Raw genomic sequence first — 24,190 nt, 5'->3', positions numbered from 1 at the left:
CATGGTGCTTCCAGATTTCCTCCTGTGACTGTAATCCCGGTGGGGTGGAGAGGCATGCATGACGGCCTCGGTCAGAAGTTGGACTTTCCCCATTAGAGCAAGAACAGTGTGAAGCCACCCACCTTTTCAGGGCTGTTATTTTGTCATTTGTGAGAATAGTGGACTGAATGATGTGACATTTCCTGCTGATACCACAAAGAGATAGATAACAAATCCTTTGGTTATCACTGCTTCCTCATTTTAAGAGGAAGTGTGCGATGAGCAGTACTATGGAGGATTCAGAAAACATTTAAGATGTAGTTGTATAACAAATTCAAAGACTCACTTCACTTATCACTGTGTAGCATGTGCAGACACATGCTTAAGCTATAGCTTATTGCCCTTCTTGGAATTAAATAGAAGTAATGCAAAATTTACGTAACTATTTAGATTTAGACCTAATGAATATCTGAAGCCTGCAGAAAGTTAGTAATACCAGACTGCAAAATCCAAGGTGCCCATCTACACAAAAAAATCTAACTAGGCCAGTCTGGATCACAGAAAGGCAAACCTGCCCATGAACACTTTCCTATATTCAAACTTTCCTGTCCTCTATTCCTGTGTGGAGTTATGTCCTCTGAGTTCTCCTACACACACATAGTCTCCTTTCATCATTGTTCACTTTGTCCCACTCAAGTTGATTTTTTTTTTTTTTTTTTACCCATTGGGTCACACAGTCTCATATGGCGTAATCAGGACACTGTGTGCCTTTTCACCCACTCACACATGATACAGATATGTTTTATTTCTTATCAGTCACACCATTGCCGCTTTCTAAAAACAATAGGAAGCTGCTAACTTCCACAAGGTACAGGCTTTGTAGTATATTTTTATTATAGGGCGCAGGCATGGTAAAACATACTGGTACGCTAGCTTAAAACATGCATGCTAGTGTGTATTTAGCAATGTACTCACATTATTTTTTGATCAATCCTCATCTGCAAATCCATCAAAGTCCTCATCTTCTGTATTCGAAATGAACAAAATGAATCCGAAATGACTTTTGCAAAAGCTGGCAAGCCGAAAACCATTTACAGATTTTGGAACTCTATGCACACGTAAGGCGCACATCATTATAAGGTGTCCCGTCCATTTTGGAGAAAATGTAAGACTTTTAAGTGTGCCTTATGGTCGCAAAAATATGGTAAATTGAATGCATTCACACAGATGGTTCATAAATGACCAAGGGCGGAATGCCAGAACAAAGAACAAATGTGTCCAAATTGTTCAAAGGGGTGTAAGCTAATAGTCATGTTTTATTGCTGAGATTTGGGGTGGAATACATGTCCAAGATAAAAAAGAATTAGAATGATTTGTACTGAACAGAGTCAATGACACAGAAGTCCGGTCTTCCCTTTTATCTTTCCTCTTACTGATGGAGTTTGGTGTTTGCACCTCTCTTCTCTTGGCTTTGCTAAAATGTATGCAGGTTTTAGCTTTGGCTACATAATAAAAACAAACCTCTTTTGTCACTGGAAGATAATGGGACTACTCCCTTGATATCTTTCATCTGGTCAGAACTCAAGGGGCCAGGCAAGATTAGCACTCAGAATATACCCAAATTATATACTTCCTATAAGAAACAAAGTTAATGATGTGTATGCAAAATGCTCTCTGAGCGTGTAGCCTCCCCACCTTCAGCTTCTTCTACCCACAGTGGTTTGGTGTACACAATGTTTTAGGGTAGTTTAACTTCACCTTTGTCATGAAAAGTATGATGAGTAAGTATTATTTACAGTAGGAAAGAAACCTCCCCAAAATACAAGCAAGTCCAGCAGAGTTGAGGAGACTAGGAACCATGCGGTTAAAAAGCAGGGGGAAATTGGACTGATGTTGGATTGGGTTTTGCAAACAGCAATGATGTTTGTGTTTATTTACAGGAGGGTAAGTGATATTCAGTCACAAGTGGCCAGTGAAGATTTGTTTTAAGGCAGTACTGTATTGACAGTACTATCAATACTGTCAGGACAATACTGTCAATACAGGAAACCCATTGAGAATCCCAAAAGAAAAAAGCCTTTTATCAAAAAAATGTTCTATGTTTTATTTTTTATTTTTTTAAATCTTTCTAGCATTGGACACTATTGGACACAAGTAGTTTCACATGGCCATCATACACTGCTGGAAATCAATATCAAACTACAAAATGGAACCAGATTTGCATCTTGCTGCTGAATGAAGGAGTCACTAAGAAAAGAGAAGTGCCTGTTAGTAAAACATGCCGCATCTTGCCCTCATAAATCCTCATGTATAAAGAAAGTGGGAAAACACATTTGCAAAATGTCTTGAGTCTGACCAACTTGGCAAAAACAGGCAGGTATTGTTTCTTCTCAAATTATTGCAAAAATACAACACAGCAGGCCACAATACAGTATTCTTAATGAGGACAGCAGGGTCTGATTTTTAGATTGATCCCCAGCCAGCCATTCTCATTAGCTAGCCAAAGCCTGACAGCTGGCATCAGAAGGGCATACAGACTGAGAAAGACTTTAGCATTTTGCAATCTTATATTCTTAAGGTTTTGTAAGGGTAATTGTTGGTGTTTTTGTATTGTTAATATGTTCACAAATAATAACAGCTCTTTATCTGTGACTCTGAAATCAAGTGTGACAGGTCTGTTTGGATAGTGCTGACGTCTCATGAGTCAGACGTGGAAGGAGGGCAAGAACGTTGATTACAGAGCTTACACAAAAGTGGCTTTAAACTTCTCAAAATCAAAACCACCACAAACAGTATAAAAACGAGTGCTGTCAAGCTGGGAATTGTAATTTAAAAAAATGGCTGTTGTCAGCTAAACACAGACACCAGGTGTCTTCTGCAGAAAAGAGCGACTCTGGGACATGGAATAAGACAATATCTTAATTGCCCCCCTGAAAACCCTTTAATGACAAATGTTAATTAAGATAGACACTCAATTGATGCTAAACTCATTTTATATTACAATATCTCTATATCATGGCAGCAAAATCTGTAGGGACCTTCATACAAGTTTGTCTCAAAATGATAATTTAAAGTTTTTAGATTTGTTTTTACAAAGTGCATTAAAGAGGATGAAAGTTATGAATTTAGGTCAGTCTTGTTTTTGTTGGTCATGTTAATGCAGGGATAGTGTTTTTCCTTTCACACCACAGTATAGTTTTCCCGTTGGAGTAAGGCAGGAACACGCAACTCACTTAAGGACAAAGGAAATGATGTATAAGGGTCGGAAAGAAATCAAGTAAAGGTTGAACACAAGATTTGAAGAAAGTGCAGCTGGTGGAAGAGTGAGCTGTTCCAAAATGCCCCTACCACCCAGAAGAACCCCCACATTTATAATTGTGATATGTGTATGTGTGGCCAGGCGATGTCTGGATGGTCTGAGTGAAACTGAAAGACAGTGAGTCAGTCCACCCCCTCATTTCTGGCTTGTCATTTGTCTGTGTTCTGTTGGCCCAGTTTCTGCCCTCCACTACAACAGAATTTGTTCCCACTGGGCAAATCCAGGGGTCCACTCTTGTAAATTTAATCAAGAAATTGATTAATCACTATCTCCCTTTTGTTAGTAGGTGCTCACTGTTTGGTTGCAACCCTCCAGGACATTGTGCGAAACTGCAGTGATGTAACAGACGTAATGTCATTTGTCATGTATGTAATGTCGCATACATGCAATAGTAGAGGGATTGTGTTTTCATTCTTGGATTGGTGGGGAAATTAGTCTTGAAACAAGAGAGTCTGATAAACATGAACTCTGTGTTCAGATGATGATTTTCTGAAGTCAAGGGAGACATGCAGTTAGGCCCATGACAGATTTGATCACTTTGCCTCTGTACAATGTAGTGGTTTTGAAGTAAAACAAGATGTGATCAAAGTGCAGTCAATTTAGTTTTTTAGTTTAGTTTCAATTCAAGAGGTTTCACATAAATATGTCTGTTACTTTTATGGGAATTGTAGCAGTTTTATGGGAAGTACCTCTATTTTCAGGGGTTCAAATGTGTTTAGACAACTGAATGATCAGCTATTTCCTTTTCAAGTTTGATTAATTTCCTGTTACTTCAAGATGAGGCAGGTCTGGAGATAGTCTCAGGTGGTAAAGGGATGTATTTCCTGTCCTATTAGTAATGGAAATGTCAATGAAGTCAGAGTATTTACCACCAGAGAAAAATGTGTCGGGTAAAATGTCAGTGTTCATAATTGTAATGCCATATCTTTCCTTTTCCAGGCAGCTCGTGTGCTGACCTTTTGAGTGTGTTTTTAGTGTGTTCATACACACAACCTTTGAATTACTTAGATCAACTGCAACCCTAACTTCTCCCGGAATGTGTTACCAGCGTCAAAGCCATATTGATTCTCATTAGTAATTTCTGATGAGTTACCATTTACTGAGCATTCTTTTTTTTATGTCCGAGAGTTACACAAATACACACATCATAAACCCTTTTTTTCTATCCCAGCAGTGTACACACACTGTCTACAGGTGTTCTGGTCGAGGTCCCCAAAAGAAAATAACAAAAAGAGAGGGCTAACTTTTTTCTGCATAGTATTAAGGTGTGCACGTTTCTCTGTTTTTATAGAAGACTTGCTTGTGTTACTTTCCCACATCATGGAACAGGGTCTCCCACAGGTCTCCCTCTATGTCCTTCTTTCCTCCATTGTTAACTTACCCCCCCTTTCTTCCTTTCCTCCGGTCTCCTACCTCTCTCTTAACCCTCTCTCCTTCCCTCTGCACCTGTACTGAGTGCTCCAGCTCCTGCTGTTCCGATCTCAGCTCAGCACGGTTGGCCGGAACCCATGTTGCACTTGGCATTTCCTCCGAGACCCTGGGGCCACAATTGACGCGGGAGTATTGACGCAAAGGCTTAGCAGGCCTCCGCCCAGGCTAGGCTCTCGTGCCCAGGGGGAGTAGAGAGAAGAGGGATGAGTAAAGGGCTGCAGGCTAGAGAAAGATCTGCTGGAATTTTGAGAGTAAATAGTGACTCATTATAAGAGCAAAAAAAGGAGATAGGAATGGAATAATGTTTATCAAAAGGTATTTGTTATTCCTAACCAACCTGGCCTTTCAAGTGGGTGTAGGTTGACTACAGATGATTTTCACCTTTTGTCTTAATATATGGTTTTCAACGTGAAGCATCATTGATTTGAAGTATGTGATCATTTCAATCCAAGCACCACTCTAACTTCATCATGGCTGAAAATGTCAAAGAATCTGTGGGTAAGAGCCATAAATACATTGTCATCTTTGTTTTTAAGCATACTACAGTGTTCTTGTGTTACAATTTCAGTGAATAATCTTTTTGTAGCTCTGCAGTTCAAATACATAAGGACTAGATTCACAAACACACAGCTTGCATTAAATTATTTGCCGACAGACATTGTGGGATATTTCTTTAAGAGGGAAATCATTAAAAACTATGTGTGGACAGGGATGAGAAAACATCTGCTGCTTTTCATTGGTCTTCCACATGTGTTGGATGTATGCATTTGTGAATACAAATAAAAGAGCAACAGAAAAGAGTACCCGGAGATGGATATTAACAAGTATGGATTGCTCTCTTCTCATCTTAGTTTCCCACTAGGCCTATTTCTCTTTCCTTGTTCTCTCCCCATTAGACATTCTCAGCCCGTCTACCCTTGACCCAGGAGGGGGTTTAACACATGCAGACTTCCAGACCTCTAAATCTGCCCTGTGACAGCTCAATCCCACTCTGTCAGAACCCAAAGAAAGAGAAGAAAATCTATGTCCAGTGCTAGAAGAAAGAAGAGAGGATATATATGTCTCTCTGCTTTGTTAGGCATCCCTAAGTTCAGATTCAATAGCAAAACATTTGTCAAGTGGTTGGCCAACTGACTATTGTGTAGTAATTGACCCTGATGAAGTGGTGTGCCTTTAATTTAAGAATAGCATAAATTATGCAAAGTGATGTATGGCCAACAATAGTGGAGCCTTCCCTTTACGTTGCTCATGTGCTGTACCAAACTTATGAGTTGGGATATTTTATGGTAAATCATCCTACCTCTTGTTTTGTGAATTCCAGGTACCATTATCCCGTTCCTAAGTTCTTTTATGTGCAGCTGTCTGTGGGCAGTCATGAATTTATTGGAGAAGGTCGTACCCGCCAAGCAGCCAGACACAGCGCTGCCATGAAGGCTCTGCAAGCCTTGCGTAATGAACCCATCCCGGAAAGGCCCCCACAGGTAAACACTTAATAAAACAGAAAAAGACTGTTCTGAGATACTCTTCTGAGATATTCTACTTTAATTTCCAAAATAATATAATTAATTCTACAGGAAAATGTTTTATTCATCGCAAGTTATTAATTTGTAAGTAAAAAAAGTCTAAAGCAATATTTTCTTTTCAGCCTCGGTGAGCTGTCATCCCTTGTATTTATAGAAGGCTATTCCATTTCTCACACCTCTTGACCTCCAGTCAATTATGGCACCTTGAATGTTTGGATATGCTGTTATCTTGCCCCAGTTCTTCCTACCTAGTTCTAATGTCACCATATCTTTCCACATTTCCCACCAGACATAACTGTAAACCCAACATTTCCCATTGGTGATGGTAATCTAAACGCCGTGGCTCCTCCAGCCTGTCAGACTTACTGTCTCATGGCTTCGTCCTCCACAAATGTGTCTTTTGTTTGCTGTCGCTTTACAAATTGAGACACATTGTGTCTGCAGTGTATCTCTTACATTCTCTCTGGCCGTGGGTGTGTGCTCTTACATGTGGACACCCTCGAGCATAGTGTTTCTATCACTATAGGTTACAAAGGTTTTAAGAGACCAGAAATCATGTTGATGCTGCAACGTAATTTTTACCACCAATGGAACACATGTATACAAATGAAACACAATCATATCTGTCTGTTTTATTAAGCTTTCCGTCCAGACTCTGTACACACTGTTATACACTGACTAAATCTATCCATAGTCACGTCATAAAGGGGATAAATTCCAAGTGTTCCTTGGGTTTGAACCAGCTCACAATTTCACCGGGAATAGATAATGATTTATAAGAAGCTACAGCAAAATTCTATCTATCATTTGTCTCTGTCAGTTTCTGCTCGGCCATTCCTGTTCATAATTCGATCTATATATGGCGGTTTTGGTCACTGCAGATGATTCAATCCAAGGCAACTAACAAGATAACAGCAGTCCAGCTGCCTTTGATAGAAGCGCTTATCACAAGGAGTATTCAAACTATTATTCACACAGTTTAACATAAGCAGCTCATAAACAACATGTGACATCCTGTCATCAGAGGTTTCGACATACAATACAAAAGACACAATCAATGTAGCAAAACAGCAGAGACACACACAACCACACAGCTGCCTTTTGGATGTGTGTTTGGTGAATGTTGTACCATGTGACCATGTTTCCTGTCTAATATGTTGGTGTGATTCACATGTTGTATCAAGTTACACAATCAGGGAGGAGACGAAGCCCACAGGGCAAAGGACCACAGACATTAAGACCCAATCTGACAAAGCTGTGAACCTTTAAAAGAAGTTCAAGACAGCTCGTGTTTTCAGACAATCGGCACCAAGAAAACTCACATCACAGGACTGATGATATAATCTGGTTAGTGTAAACTCGATTTCTCACAAATCGACTTTACCCACCCTTCACTTCATCACATTCAGTGAAAAATAAGTGATTTGTGTCTGATCTTTAAACAAAATAACCAAAATCTTGAACCATAATCTAAAACATCATTGGGTATTAACTCCAGAATTACTTCACTGGTTTTAAAAGTTTTGTCGTATGACAAAAAAATAACTAATTTTTAAGATGGCAGAGTTATCTCGCTGACCCGGGTTGGTACTTTCCTACTGACCCATTCCTGATTGTATTTCATTTGGTATTTAATATTTGTGTTGTTGTTTTACAACTTCACTTCATGATTGCAGAAACTTGACGTGTCCTCAAAATAAAATCCACTTTTTTTCACTGACTTTTTAAAAAATTATGATTTTATTATTCATCTCTTCACAGAACACAGAAGATAAAGGGGAGAGTGATGACAGTAGTGATGCCAGCAAATCAGAGATCAGCTTGGTCTACGAAATTGCTCTCAAGAAGAATTTATGTGTCAATTTTGAGGTGAGGTGTTCAGAACAGATTTGATAATATAAAACAAGAGAATTTATCCAGGCTTTTAGAACTATCAACATACTGTTATTCTGTAGTGGCTTCAATTGTTTTTCTTTATACTTCTACTTTGTTTTCTCCAAGCACCATGCATCGGTTATGGCACTTTTATTATGTATATTGCCATGACCTAACAGCCCAGCATATAATGATTTCAAATGTGCCTTTTGGCATTTAGTGTGTTTTAGGAATTAATTGTGGTTGCATTAACAGAGGAACAGGGAAAAAGGGACATATTAATGACCTTGTTCTCCTTATTGAAACAAATGCCACTGATTGGGATCATTGAGGCCATTAATGTGGGCCAATTGACCTGAAATGTCTTCAAATCAGGCATCAAATGATCTTAATTCCAAAGCATTACATTAGTGTTTCCATGAGGGGATTTTCACATCGAACCTACAAAAATTCAGTACTTAGCCTGTTTTGAGTACGGTACTTTCAGATGGGTGTTATTGCTTCTGCACCAACTGAAAAGAATCTCCAATCAAAATCCGAAAGTTGTTTTTGCAGTTTGTGACATTGTGTTTTTAGGTAACAATAATCTGTGATCAAAGCACAATAATGACAAATTTTAATGAAACATTTTATTAGCATAGAAGGGTAACCCCTGTAATATAATATAAATTTGTTGCAGCTGAAAAAAGAGCAGGCCTCAGCTTGGTGGAGGTGCAGCAACTCCTGAGTATGAAGGAAATTGATATTGAAACCCTAGTGCTTTGTAGCATCTTTGGGATTTTCCTTTTCACGTCACTGCATTCTTTATCTGTTTTAATACTCAGCATGTAGTGATTTGTAGAATGACTAATTCTCAATCCACCTGTGCACCTCTGTGAGTGCTGTTATGGTTTCTATTTAGTAACAAGTGTTTTAATTCTTTTTAAGAAAAAAACACAGCTGGCAGCTTTAGAAAACTCATATGTGAGCTGCCCGATGAGTTTTGTAAAAGTCACATGAAAGGTGACAAGTGTGCTAATTTCCCAACGAATAAGGACAAATGGTCCCTACCTTGATGTACATGCATAGTTATATTCTGCTCAACATTACAGAGTCTTACCACCAGATTCCTTTGCCAGTTGTTTTTTAAGAGCAAAGAGATGTACAACATGTCCTCTACTGACCCTCTGTGTCTTTTCTGCTTGGTTTTCATTGTATATCAGCTGACACATCCAATATTTGTTTTTTTTGTCTTTCCTCACTAAGCTCTACATGATGCCAAAAACAAGAGAGGCTCAGCTTACTCTAAATACACCCTAACTCCCTTCACTGAACCTCTATCTTTCTAGTCAGTCAAAGGACATTATTGGGAGTGAGAGGAGATGGAAACTGGGATAGAAGGAAGGGAGGGAAAAGTCTTAACTGTATGTTTATGTGAAATGTTAATCAAAGTTTACACCATAGTTAAAAGATATCCTAAATGCTGTCCATTACTTTGGAGATGTATTTTCTCATTAAAGCTAGATATGGTCACCCTTCCAGGAATTGCTATTATTAAATGTAGCTGGCTTAATCTGGATTGATGTGAGTCATAATCCACCATGCCATTTTCAGCGATTGTGCTATTATCATTTTCAGTCTGAGTAGACTGGAATCTTCAAGTACATCCAGGTGTTCTACTTTGCAGATTTGTGGTTGTTGGATTGTAAATCAATTACCGGTATGTGTCTTAAAGACAGATTGTCACAAGCCATTGTTAAATTGAAAAGGAACAGTATTGTAATTCACAACCCAATTTTCTGTGTACACCACTGTCACATTCACCACAGTCCACAAGGAAACTTGCAATGGTCACGTAAATGCTTTCAAGGTAGCTGTGTTTTCATCTTATCCCCACCCTCACAGGAGCATAAAATTACATGTGTCAGTGCTACCAAGTGTCTGGTTTCCCATACCTGTGCAATGATAAGGGTTGCTGTCACCATTAGAGCATGTCACCTCATTTAATCCCCCCCGTGAGGCATTATGAAAGATATGTCAACATCAAAGAGGAACTAATCTATAAATCACTGTTTGTGTTGGGTAGTAGGCTCCCTTTCCTAAAGAGGACACAAGAGAAGATGGTCCAGGCCAAGAACCACCCATCTTACAAGAAGCAGCCTCCCCTAGGGCTTGTCCATCTACCATTGTCACAAAAGAGCCTTTCTTCCCTCTACCAGTTGCCACTATTGTTCCAGTCTGCTCCCATAGCCAACCTGTTCTAGAGTACCTGAGATCTCTTGAACAGATCCTCAGAATGTTCCGAGTATTAATGTCATTATTTAAAGAAAAAGAACTGGCCTCCCATGTTACAGAAAAATAAGTAGCGATGAGACATTAGGGGAAGGGAATTAGAAAAAGAATACATTGGATTGCCAAGTGTTTCCATGTACACCTTCATTCTTTTTTTAAATATTTTGATATCTGAAAAGCTGACTGTAGCTTATCTGTTGAAAAGAACTGACAACTTTTAGCTGCAACTTTGTGGGAGTAATGAGGAAAACAAGCGGCAGCAAGGGGGCCCATCTACCGTGCTGTGGGAATTTCCCCAGGTGATGTGTAATGGTGATTTCCAGGGTTCACCTGCCATGAAACATCGTGCTGGGCAAAGATGCAAAATCAAATCCCGTTTAAGCTTGAATTGAGCCACATGACACATTCTTATTAAGCCACTTAATAAGGCTCTGCTTGTATCTAATTGTACTCATTTCATCCTTTCGATTGTTTTGACACCTCCTTTTTATGACTTTCACCATATTTGGATTATGATTTTTATTTATATTTGTCTTGAAATTTTTCTATTCCTAAAGCTTGCTACACTTGAACTTCTGTTTTGCCCTTTGGTAAATACTTGCCTCCATTTCGTCAATCATAACCAACAAACAACACTGTACATAAGAATAGTCATAACAGAGTGTATTTCTGTCTTTTTAGGTGGTCACCTGTAAAGAATATCCTAGATATATGTAGCATATCTAAGGGATTTTCTGCTACATTTGGCATAAATTGTGCAGCCCCAAAGACCAGAAATGTGATGTGGAGTATTTTCTTTTTAGCTTGTAGTTAAATTTAACGGTCCCTGCAGAATTTGTTTGGGCATCAGTGTAAAATAGGGCAGTTTCATGAACATTTAATCATTGATTGAGTGATGAATGATGTAAATACAGTATTTGTTTTGGGGTTTGATCCTGTGCGCTGTTGATGGAGGAATTTGATGAGGAACCGCTCACTATTTAAATCTCTTTATCATTTGATTGCTGCAGTTTGTGCTGTCTACATTACAAATGGGGCATAAATGAGAACAGTGGTGGGTTAGAAAGTGGGTGACGTAAAGAAATACTGAAGACAGCTGCTGTGGCAAGATGGAGAGCAAGGGGAGCACACCTGCGAATTAAACCTCCAATATGGCACCCATGTTAGCATGAGCTCTTGAGCTGAATATGCACGTGAAACCTAATTCTTCCTTCACCATATTTTAAGTGTATGGGGAGAAGCCCACCTGCTACACTTGCAAACTGTTCTCGGACTGCATAGGAAGTAGATGTGATTGCAAAAACATGACCTAACGCCAGCCGGTGTTTGTTTTAGGTCTCCCAGGTGACCAGGGGCCATAAGAAGGAAACAGCCCCCTCAGCACTAGGGACTGTCATCTAGTAACACGCTCCTCATCAGTGCGTGTTTGTACGTCAGTGTGTGTTTCTTATATGAATAACACACTGGTGGGTAGGGTTGTGACTGTTGGGAACAGATGTTTTTGGACTGGAACAGATGTTTTTGTATAATCTCACTTGAAAAGCTGTTATTTTTTTATTTTCACTGTCTTTTGGACTAATACATCTCTGTGTGAAAAATCTGTTGGAAATGAAACTGAAACATAGCCCCGCGCTTCCCTCATACTTTTCTGGCGTCAACCCTAAACCACAGGTGCTGAAAGAAAGCGGCCCTCCACATATGAAAAGCTTCCTGACGCGTGTCACTGTTGGGGAGTTCTCTGCTGAGGGAGAGGGCAATAGTAAGAAGCTGTCCAAGAAGCGTGCTGCTATATCCATCCTGCAGGACCTGAAAAAGCTTCCTTTAATATCTGCCGTGGAGAAACCCAAGACGCACTATAAGAAACGTACAAAGACCATCCTCAAGGTAATAAAGCTGCGACAACATTTTTACTCAGCTGTTACAAATTATGAAGAGAATGCATTTGTCTCCTCAGAAGGAATCGTCAGCAGATGACAGAACAATGAGTATATTCAGTATTTATTTTTGAAAATTTGGTTCTCTGGTCTCTTCTCCCAGACTGGACCAGACTATGGGCAGGGCATGAACCCTATTAGCCGCCTGGCCCAGATCCAGCAAGCCAAGAAGGAGAAGGAGCCTGAATATGTGCTGCTGTCTGAAAGGGGGATGCCCAGGCGCCGTGAGTTCATCATGCAGGTTAAGAACTTTGGGGTTTTTTTTGTGCTTCTTTTTCTGTTTTACAGAGTCTTCTGAATGTAGGAACTGAGTCCTTGTTTACTGCTTTGGCAGCCGAGCAAAGAACGATCCTGAGCATATAATCTCCTGTCATAGCATCTAATGTGCTGAAACAAAACAAGCCTGGAGGCAGTTTATTCACACCTGCCCATTTATAGTAGCTGCTTCAAAATGGGAAGTGAACATCATTTCATTTGGGACATTTGAACACAGCAATTACAACTGAGTACAGGACAAAAAAAGCAGATGCATTTTATAATTTCTCCCCTTGGTCCAGCTCAAAATGAACCACACTTCAGGAAGGTTAATACCCATTAGAACATATTCGTCTTCATTTGCCTTCAAACATTTCATTTTTGGCCTGGATTTGCTCTTTTAATATAACAAAAGTGATCCAGTTACATTCCTCTTCATTACCAGAAAACACAAACTGCAACATGCCTACAAAATTTAATTTTTACTGATTTGCTCACTACATCAGCAAATAGAACAAAGTAAAATGTTAAAGCAAGAAAAGAAAAAGCAGGAATGGAGCAATTTATACAGTACATGCAGCTTTTGTTTTTGGTCTTTTGGTTTTTGACAGATGTGTTGTGTCTGTCAATGATTGCCTGGGATATTTCCAGAATCCCTGTGTGGTGATAGCAGTGGAATGGATCATAGTCATGTGACATATTGTAGGGTTTTTCCCACCACTCACATGCACAGTATTTCTCCTGGTGTCTCGGTTCATTCTTACTGTGTCCACCCCTTTCACTCATAGTCATTATTTGTCTTTAATCCTCTTTCATGAGATCAACATGGCTCCCCATAGGACCAGTACAGTAATTCAGCTTCAAACTTCTCCAAGCTGCTTATACACATTAAATTCTGCATACTTGTCAATGTTCTCTTGCCACTGTCTAATCCCTCATCTCAATATTTCAACATTGTTTCTTTTTGTAAGCAAGGGAGCCGGGGTTTTTTTTTCCTACAAACGATGACTTGTTTCTGGAAAAAGCTGCAGTAAGCATAGAATGACTTTGAGCTAGTGATCTTTCATTTATTATGTTATTTATTTAAGTGATGTGAATAATTTTTCGTATGCATGTCCTCTAATTCACAAATGACTTGAGGACATCAGACCACAGTTAATGCACTGAGGCCTCGCTTTTCACAGGCTTTGGCTCAAAGAATGTTATTTGTAGAGCGTAATTGTCTGTTTGCATAACTTAATGACTTCTGATATTCTTTGGAAATATCATCTTATTATCTGTGCAGACAGATTTAATGTTTTGGGATTCATTGCAAAACAGACACTTAGCTCTGCGGCCTTTTACCTGAAACATAAATTACTTGACTGACTCAGCTTAAATCTTTTCAGCTGCAGCTCATTGTCAGCATTTCTTTTAACATTTTCTGTCTCAATTAAGCCAGTAGGTGCCATGAAAATAATGTTTAGCTGCCTTCTATGTTTTATTTATTTGGTATTTGGCTGTTTTTGAATATGTGTGCATTCAGGTCAAGGTGAATAATGAGGTTGCCACGGGAACAGGTCCCAACAAGAAGGTGGCCAAGCGGAACGCAGCAGAAGCGATGCTCCTGCAGCTCGGATATAAGGCCTCCACAGTCCAGCAGAATGCCACAGAGGTAAGCTTATAACCAGCCTATATTTCTTTTTCCACTTTACACATGTCTATCACTGTGGATTTATTTTCTTGCATAATAGTTTGGGTACAATTACATGTACTGTAGGTGACCAAGGCTCCACTGAGAGAAAAGAGTGCTTAAATGATATATTGACCACAGGCTGCTGCTGCTGTTTGATTATTAATTAGTAACAAGACCTTAGAGCAGATCAGTGCAAGGCGTTCACCTCATCCTCTTCAATCCACTATTTAGATTCATTACACAGAAGCAATGATGTCAGTGTTAATTTTAGAAGAATCATCCATCCATCCATCCATCCATCCATCCATCCATCCATCCATCCATCCATCCATCCATCCATCTCCCACCGCTTATCTGGGCTCGTCTGCAGGAATCCCTAGGCGTCCCCAGACAAGTCGAGAGACATACCGGCTAGTCTCTTCCTGGTTCTTCCCGGGGGCCTCCTACCGGAGGGATATGCCCTGAACACCTCACCAGGGAGGCGTCCAGGGGGCATCTTGACTAGATGCCCAAGCCACCTCATCAGGTTCCTCTCAATGCGGAGGAGCAGCGGCTCTACTCCGAGATGCTCCCGGATGGCAGAGCTTCTCACCCTATCTCTAAGGGAGAGCCCAGCCACCCTACGGAGGAAGCTCATTTCCGCCGCTTGTACCCGTGATCTTGTTCTTTCGGTCATTACCCAAAGTTCATGACCATAGGTGAGAGTAGGAATGAAGAGTGACCAGTAAATCGAGAGCTTCGCCTTTTAACTCAGCTCTCTCTTTACCACAACGGACTAGTGCAGAGTCTGCATTACTGCTGATGCTGCACCGATCCGCCTGTCGATCTCCTGCTCCATTCTTCCCTCACTTGTGAACAAGACCCCGAGGTACTTGAACTTCTCCACTTGGGGCAGGATCTCCTCCTTGACCCAGAGATGGCGCTTCACCTTTTTCCGACTGAGAACCATGGCCTCGGATTTGGAGGTGCTGATTCTCATCCCAGCCGCTTTACACTCGGCGGTGAACCGATCCAGCGATAGTTGGAGGTCACGGGCCGATGACGCCAACAAGACCACATCATCTGCAAAGAGCAGAGACCCGATCCTGAGGTCACCAAACCGGACCGCCTCAACACCACGACTGCGCCTAGAAATTCTGTCCATAAAGGTTATGAACAGAATTGGTGACAAAGGGCAGCCCTGGCAGAGACCAACCCTCATTGGAAACGCATTCGACTTACTGCCAGCAATGTGGACCGAACTCTGACACCCATCATACAGGGAGTGGATGGCCCATATCAGGGGGCCTGGCACCCCATACCCTCGGAGGACCCCCCCACAGCACCCTCCGAGGGACACGGTCGAATGCCTTCTCCAAGTCCAAAAAACACATGTGGACTGGTTGGGCAAACTCCCACGCACCCTCGAAGACCCTGCTGAGGATGTAGAGCTGGTCCACTGTTCCACGCCCAGGACGAAAACCACATTTCTCCTCCTGAATCCGAGGTTCGACTATCTGGCGGACCCTCCTCTCCAGTACCCCTGAATAGACCTTACCAGGGAGGCTGAGGAGTGTGATCCCCCTATAGTTGGAACACACCCTCCGGTCCCCCTTCTTAAAAAGAGGGACTACCACCCCGGTCTGCCAATCCAGCGGCACCGCCCCCGATGTCCACGCAATGTTGCAGAGTCGAGTCAACCACGACAGCCCTAGAACATCCAGAGCCTTAAGGAACTCTGGGCGGATCTCATCCACCCCTGGGGCCTTGCCACCGAGGAGTTTTTTGACTACCTTGGAAACTTCAGCCCCGGATATGAGAGCCTATCCCCAGGTCCCCAGGCCCTACTTGCTCACTGGAAGGCGTGTTGGTGGGATTGAGGAGGTCCTTGAATTATTCCTTCCACCGATCCACAACATCCCGAGTTGAGGTCACCAGCACACCATCACCACTATACACAGCGCTGACAGTGCACTGCTTCCCCCTCCTCAGACGCCTGATGGTCGTCCAGAACCTTTTCGAGGCCGTCCGAAAGTCGTTCTCCACGGCCTCACCGAACTCTTCCCATACCCGGGTCTTTGCCTTGGCAACAGCCGTAGCTGCACTCCGCTTGAGCTGCCGGTACCTATCTGCTGCCTCAGGAGTCTCACAGGCCAGTAAGGCCCGATACGACTCCTTCTTCAGCCTGACGGCATCCCTCACGTTCGGGCATTGCCGCCACGACGGGCACCAACCACCTTGCGGCCACAGCACCGGTCAGCCGCCTCAACAATGGAGGCACGGAACATGGTCCACTCAGACTCAATGTCGCCCGCCTCCCCAGGGACATGGCCAAAGCTCTCCCGGAGGTGTGAGTTGAAGCTCCTTCTGACAGGAGACTCTGCCAGGTGTTCCCAGCAGACCCTCGCAATACATTTGGGTCGGCCGGGTCTGTCTGGCATCCTTCCCCACCATCGGAGCCAACTCACCACCAGGTGGTGATCAGTTGACAGCTCTGCTCCTCTCTTCACCTGGGTGTCCAGAACATGCGGCCGCAAATCTGATGATACGACCACAAAGTTGATCATCGATCTGTGGCCTAAGGCTTCCTGGTGCCAAGTGCACATGTGGACTTCTTTAAGCCTGAACAAGGTGTTTGTTATGGACAATCAGAACACCACCAACAACAGAACACCACTGGGGTTCAGATCGGGGGGCCATTCTTCCCAATCACATCTCTCCAGGTCGCACTGTCACTGCCAACGTGAGCATTGAAGTCACGCAGGAGGATGAGGGAACCCCCAAAAGGAGCACTCTCCAGCACTCCCTCTAAGGACTCCAAAAAGGGTGCATACGCTGAACTGCTGTTTGGGCCATAGGCACAAACAACAGTCAGGATCCGTCCCCCCACCCGAAGGCAAAGGGAGGCTACCCTGTCATTCACCAGGGTAAACTCCAATATACAGGCACTGAGCTGGGGAGCAACGAGGATTGCCACCCCTGCCCGTCGCCTCTCACCATTGGCAACTCCAGAGTGGTAGAGAGTCCAACCCCTCCCGAGAAGACTGGTTCCAGAGCCCTTGCTATGCGTCGAGGTGAGGCCGACTATATCTAGTTAGAACTTCTCAACCTCGCACACCAGCTCAGGCTCCTTTTCTACCAGAGAGGTGACATTCCATGTCCCTAGAGCCAGTTTATGCCAAGGACCCTGCCTTCGGCCGCCACCCAACACGCAATGCACCCAATGCCCTTAGGCCCTCTTGCAGGTGGTGAGCCACGGGTGCTGTGCCCGGCAGGGACTCCATGGGCAGAGGTCCGGCCACCAGGCGCTCGCCATCGTGCCCCACCCCCAGGCCTGGCTTCAGGAGGGGGCCCCGGTGACCCACATCCGGGCAAGGGAAACATAGGACCAATGTTGTTTTCCATAATTAGGGGGTCTTGGGCTACGCTTTGTCTGGTCCCTCACCTAGGATCTGTTTGCCATGGGTGGCCCTACCAGGGGCCTAAAGCCCCAGACAACAGAGCTCCTAGGATCATTGGCACACGCAAACCCCTTCACCATGATAAGGTGGTAGCCCAGGAGGGTTTTAGAAGAACATGGATGATATTACATCCATGAAATGGCATACAAATACACAGTTTTCTTCTACTGCTAAGCTTTAAAATAATTGAGCAACAAAGACATGCCAGGCAATAAATGCCTTTAACTATCTAAGTGTGGGAAAAAAAACACTGTTGACTGCAATTTGTCTGGTGAAGGCATACAGCTGCGAGCTATTTTGATTATTCACTTATTGAAATTGCTTTTGATTAATTTTCCTTTCAATCAACTAACTGTTTCAGATCACAGTGGAAATGCCAGCCGAGACATTTAGTCAATTAGAAGGTTTACTAGTTGACCCATGAAAAGCTTGTGTTATATATTATTAAATAAAGTGCTACATAACTGTCAAGGTTTTCAATACGCTTGCTTTATCAGAGGTCATCGGTTAAAAGATGATGATAAATTTACTTTGTAAACACATTTTTGCACATATGAATATTAATTGAATGGTTATCCGTCAGATTAAAGTACAATAATAACAAAATTAATCTTTATGAAGTTGTAGGCGATACTTTGAATTCTATCTCAGAATGTATGTCGTTAACTCTCTTCACATCCCAAATGGAGCATACAGTGTGTATTCGATGTAATTCATTTTTAGTGTAGGTCTTACCATGAATAAGTCACTGAACTGTAACAGCAGTACAGCAGCTGTAACCAAAACATAGATGCTAAAACTCTCTGCACTCCTCCCATGACACAGTCTCTTCTGCGCAGCCCTGTACAAATATTCAAGAACTGATCAAGAATTTCAGTCCAGTTCTCATGACACCTCCTATTTGGCTCCCACTACTGATCTTCATCATCATCTTTATTCAGCCCATTGGTTTCTACACTCAGGGGATTAGATAGATAAAGATGATGTTGCATAACCAGGTTTTTCCTGAATATTAATTGTTCCCTAGACAGCTCATTATTTAGATATGTGTCATTCCATATATCTTATTCACACAGCCACATCATATAGCTAAAGGACGACACTTTATTCTTATCAGAATGACTGTGAAGTTGACTCTGCAACGCAGTTAACAGTGAGTTGGAGATTTTCTTTGCCTTTATCTCTATAATAAATAACTCAGCCCTAATTGTTTACTGCTTCTATTATTACTTGTGGCATTTTCTTTTCTTTTTAAACCATATCTGGTCTCAGAGTGCTCTTGCTCAGATATACTTTACTTTATTTGTAAATCCCCATAAAACTACTATGTTATGATGTCTAAGGTTTTTGATTCATGAGCCTGGCATGTTAGAAATAAGCAACCTCATTGTTAAAAGTCATTCCTGGCAAGAGGTAAGACCATTCTGGTTACACTCAAGGCAGAATATTTGGACACAATGGAGAAGCTGATGGCCTGACAAAACATCTCAATAAGACTTACGGTAGTTGAATGGCCTACTTTTCACTGGGTCCTCACACAACCCTTAAGCTCTGAAATGATTAAACATTTTTTTTATTTTACCACGACAGGTTTCTGTATTTCTTTCTTCCCCCGTCTCTTCTGTTAAGAGCCCTGATGCTCTGCCATCACAATGTGGGATTATGGGTAATCCATACAGACCATAGTGGACCACCATGCCCTTCATTTCAGAAAAGATTCATTTTTCATTTTTGTGCACATACCTGTGACTCTGTATGTTTATGCAAGCAGACATATGCCACGAGAAAGATAAAAGACCAAACGGGCTTTTTGAGTTACCAAACACTGACCCTTAAGTAGTTGGCATAGAAAGACTGTGAAAGACTTCGAAAGCATCCCCTCTTGTGAGCGTTTGTCTTTTTGTGGCCCAAACAGTAGGAAGGGACTTGTCTGACATGCGTGAAGAAGCTGTCTGTTCAGGAACCTACATCTCTCTTACCACCTCTTCTCTCCATCAATGCAGATGGACAACAAAGCCTGGAATGGACAAAAGGCATCATTTACTGAAGCAACAAGTAACAGTGAGTATCAGCACGTCTCCCTGTGTTCCATTTCCATTTCCTTCCCCTTCTCCTCTCCTGCTCTTCATCGTTCCGCCTATGCTGCAGGTGGTTTTAGTCACAGAGATCGCCCGCCATTTAATCTCTGTGACTGGTCAATAGGCCTCTGACTGTCAGCTTAATCGGCTATGCATCCTTGTGGGGAGCCTGCGAATTGAGGCCCATTCACTGTGGTTTACAGGGCCGCACAGTGAGGCCCTCCGGGGAGTCCCCCCACCACCACTGCCTTCCTGTGCAGAAAAAGTAGTCTTTCACAAAGGATTAACACAATCACACTGGAGTTGTGCTACACATACATGCCCTTAATCCTGTACACTTAGACATAAAGATGAAAAGCAGGATATATGATGGCTTGATAAGAGGATATTTATGAACCACTTAGCCATCTTTCACATAGCAACTGTAGACAAAATAAGACCATAAAAAGTCACAAAACCTTCTTAAACCTTGAAGCAGCTTAATCATCTTTACAATTTTGCCACAAAACAAATATCTAGTAATAACTTTGTATGTTACTTTACAGTATATAGCTTAATTATGTCCTTTACATTCTGCATGATAAGTGATTTGTGTCACTTTCTCTTTTTGGCAGAAACATTTTGATAATCTCATGGGTCTAATTTTTTACCGTCCCATTGCAGGATTTATACAACACCGTTACCTCACATCAAGAATGTTTCAGATTCTCCCAAGCCAAGAAATTCATATTAATCTAATTGGAGACTGTTAATTACCCTTAGGTATGAGAAAATAATGTAAGTAACCTGTCTAGGTTGTATTCCTGCCTCTCTCAGTGACCACTGAAATAGGTTCCAGCATCCTCTGTGACCTTATTAGAAATGAGTGATGTTTAACAGATGAATGGATGAATAAATATAAGGCTCATATGAGATCTTTATTTTTATTTTTTTTTAAAAAGGGTCCCTCTAATCAAAGTGTTAGATGAAGTTGTATAAAAAGCAGCTGGCCTCCATTGAATAGCTTTAAGTTGGCCCAATTTAGCTCCAATAAAAACAAATCTAATATGCTTTCATCATGTCAAAACTGGATTGTCTTTTTATGGGTTTCTGCTCCTCCGAGTTTGGCAGTAGTAGTATTTTTCCATTTCTTCTACTGTTTTCATATCTACAAAAGTTAGCATTTGTTAAATTAGTAAAAGATGCAGAGAATTCACAGACATGGTGCCACTTAAGCAGATTTACATGCATTGGAGTAGCTGTGCGTGATTCATTGTGATGGCCCAGCTTGATCAAAGGACTCTCTGCAAGCAGCTTCTCCGTGGATGCCAACAAATTGAATGCCAACGGCTTGAGAAAGAGGAGTTTAAGAGACAAATGAATAGTTGGTCCGATGTAGAGCAGCAGAGTGGAAAACAAACAGATAGTCGTATTAGATTTAAATGTCGTCACTCTGCAACAATGGACAGTTTTGGCGAGGCTTCAGTGATCTGACTTTGAGTCTCCTCCCCTCACTGTGGCTAGGAGAGAACGTTTGATGTTACAACTTCCTCATATTAAAAATTAGGAAACATTGCTATGGATTTTGAGGTTTGGTTTTTCTTTCTTCTAATTCGAATTTGGATATTCAAAATCCAGATTTTGCAACCTGTAGTTCTCATATGTGATTTGTTTCAATTCTCTGAGAGATAAATAATCTAAATTACATTTCTGGAGAGATACTTTCTCCTGGATAAACTATTTTAATGGCTGTGGTTTCTATGGTACCCGCAGCCGTAAGCAAGAATAGCATAGTACTTCCAAAATAGAGACCCCCACAATCTATTCCTATTGTTGGCTTGAAGTGTGCTTCTGGTCAAGTGCCATTCCCATTCATAGTTTATCTCACAGTCAGCTTGAGGTTTAAGTTTCTGGTAATTATCTCAAAGTTGCCGAAACCACCCAACACTCACGCGACGTTAATGTCTAAATGATGTTTATCACATAAACACTATTTACAACACATTCAAACAGATGCAGCTGGTTTTCATTTTCTTTGTGAGTCTGTGAGTGTTGAATGGAAGATGTTTCAGGTCATTTTGTTTTGATTTGTTTGGCAATGTAATTTATAAGACCGAAACAATGGCAATTAAAGGACTTTCCAGAATTGTGCCTAGCTCAATTTAAAAAACAAACAAAAAAAAAGCTGTCTGCCATTGCTGCGATTATTAGTCTTTTGGGATAAACTGTTTGCTTTCACTCAAGTGCAATTCATAGAGAAAGAAATAATGTAAAACGTTCAGGACACTTCACACATGAGGTTTTTCTTATTCCTTGTCATTTATAACCAAACATACTACAGAAATTCCGTCATTTTATTGAGACACCACCTGACTGACTGTTACATACATTTCCTCTGACAAACATAAGTGGTACTGCAGTGTATGTCAGTACACTGTTAAATCACTACATATGCAGCAGACTCAGCAGATGGCTCTTCTACGACCCTCTGTTTCATACATGCATACACTGTGTGAGTGCATTTTCAGAAAGGGCAGAGTAATCTCTTGGATTATAAGGTTGGTAATATGTCAGCATCCTGAAAGTAGGTTATCTCTCAGCTACAGTCCACTTTGAAATGCTATTGCATTGTGTAACACAAAACAGAAAAGTCAGTAAATATGTCATACACTGTTCACTTATAGCTCTGTCCCTTTTGTACTCTTTTATCATAAAAGCTCACTCTCCCTTAAAATTCACATAAGCCCCCATTGAACATTTGTTTGTGGTTATGTCTTTTGTCTTACCCAATCTCCAACAAACAGGGTGGCTTTAAACACAGAAACTGTGTTGTTTTTTTTATTTTTTGAGAGAGGGGGTAGGAAAAAAAAGAACTAAGAAGAGTGATTTTTCTCCCTTCTATTCCCAGGAGTATTTGCAGCGGGGGTTTTCATTCGAGTTGCCACATTTCATTTCCTGCTGTGCATATTTGTGTGTGTGTGAGTGTGCATCTGTATGTTGCGTGCATGTGTAAACTATGTGAGGGTCTTGTGCTACGGTGGTGATTTATAGCAACAGGCTCTGGCCCTATCTGTTTTCGATCAGTCTCATGCTCGGTTCTGGCTTCTCTCCAGCACTCCTCTAGCTGACCGGACATGGAGTCTGGGTGGGACCCCTTCAAATCTGCCTGGAATGAGCACAGCATTCACATGCGCGTCCACACACACAAACCACTCAGCGTCACTCCTCTTTCTCCTTCTGCCTTCTTTTCTCTTAACTCCACCAACTCCAGAAAACATCCTGCACCAACACATTCCAACAGTGAAATAATTCCTTCACACTGCTGCTTCTTTTGTCCCTCTTTCGCTATATCTCTTGCTTACGATCAGCTGAAAGCAGCTTAAAGCACTCTGTCACATGCACACAACCTCTCAGGCACGCCCACACGCCACACACACACATCTTGGCAGTCACACTCTCACATGGACAACATTCACTGCCCCTTTCCAGGCCCAACCACCACTGTATTCTTTGTTTTCAGCTGATGTCATGTTGGCTTGCACTTTTCATTCTTTGAGATGCATTCAGAATCCGCAGGCCTGCAATATATACTTGCGTAAATTCAAATTAAAGCTGTCATTATGGTCGGGGGGAGGGAGAAAAATCCTAGCAGTTGTGTCATTCCTGGCAGAGACCAGTTTGTAGTATGAGTAAGAGGTTCTGGATTTCATTGCTGCTTCCTTCAGCTTTTCGGCGACTCCGGAAGCAATGATGGGATATACTGTCTGCAGATTCCCAGAAACCTTAGACTGAGTGCACAAACGTGTGTTCTCCTTTATTTTGCATCGTATCGAGGTGTAATGTCATGGTAATGTTAACAGGAACTGGTCTGTCATTCATGCGTTCACTCCAACTCCCAGCTGTTGGTCTGCACGCACACAAACCCAACCACACACAGACATATGCAGGCACAGCTGGTCTCCCTCTTTCTGATGACCTTGGCTGGGCTTTGGAGGCAGTACATGTTTTCTCATCCACTCATCCCCCACCTTCTCTTAAATCCAAACAGGCTTGTATCTTATCGTTCTCTTTCATCCGTTCTCTCCTTTCAATGCTTTTCATCTTCTTTCAAATGTAATATTCATTTTAAACATACTGATCACATTATTATTGTATGTCCTATGCTGATATTTGATTCTGGCTCATTTTCAGTTGAATTGACTCATTCCTAACTTGATTTCAGACACGTTTCCTATCACCTGTGATATTTTTCACTGCATGCTTATTAGCTGGTCTCCAGTTTGTGTCCATTTCCATGCATTTTTAGTACATAAAAGAAAGGCGACATGAGTGTTTGCTAAACCTTTATTATGTTCAGAGCTGCCAAACCACATGAAACTGCCATCTACAATCTGTGATGGTATGCTTGTTAGAGAGCCAGTCCAGATGCAT

General features: G+C 41.7%; 1 protein-coding gene across 6 annotated transcripts in view; it reads left to right on the top strand.

Annotated features, from left to right (window-relative positions):
• The window catches only part of stau2 (staufen double-stranded RNA binding protein 2), a 65,245-nt gene that overhangs the window by 7,378 nt on the left and 33,677 nt on the right, over positions 1-24,190 (top strand). For 4 of the 6 annotated variants that reach the window (XR_003889773.1, XM_029842705.1, XM_029842703.1 and 1 more), the window contains 7 exons: positions 6,051-6,210; positions 8,014-8,121; positions 12,070-12,282; positions 12,436-12,573; positions 14,113-14,241; positions 18,820-18,855; positions 19,706-19,763. Coding sequence is in view for 5 of the 6 variants with exons in the window: in XM_029842705.1 (XP_029698565.1) it covers positions 6,051-6,210; positions 8,014-8,121; positions 12,070-12,282; positions 12,436-12,573; positions 14,113-14,241; positions 18,820-18,855; positions 19,706-19,763 (842 nt within the window). In the remaining variant the exon portion in view is untranslated. The remainder of the gene's footprint in view (positions 1-6,050; positions 6,211-8,013; positions 8,122-12,069; positions 12,283-12,435; positions 12,574-14,112; positions 14,242-18,819; positions 18,856-19,705; positions 19,764-24,190) is intronic. The other 2 variants (XM_011618497.2, XM_003977355.3) reach the window with 1 other exon arrangement.

The sequence above is a fragment of the Takifugu rubripes genome, chromosome 10 (genome assembly GCF_901000725.2).
Source record: "Takifugu rubripes chromosome 10, fTakRub1.2, whole genome shotgun sequence".
NCBI lineage: Eukaryota > Metazoa > Chordata > Actinopteri > Tetraodontiformes > Tetraodontidae > Takifugu > Takifugu rubripes.
Note: the sequence above shows the minus strand (reverse complement) of the source record. Positions and strands in the feature narration are given on the sequence as shown.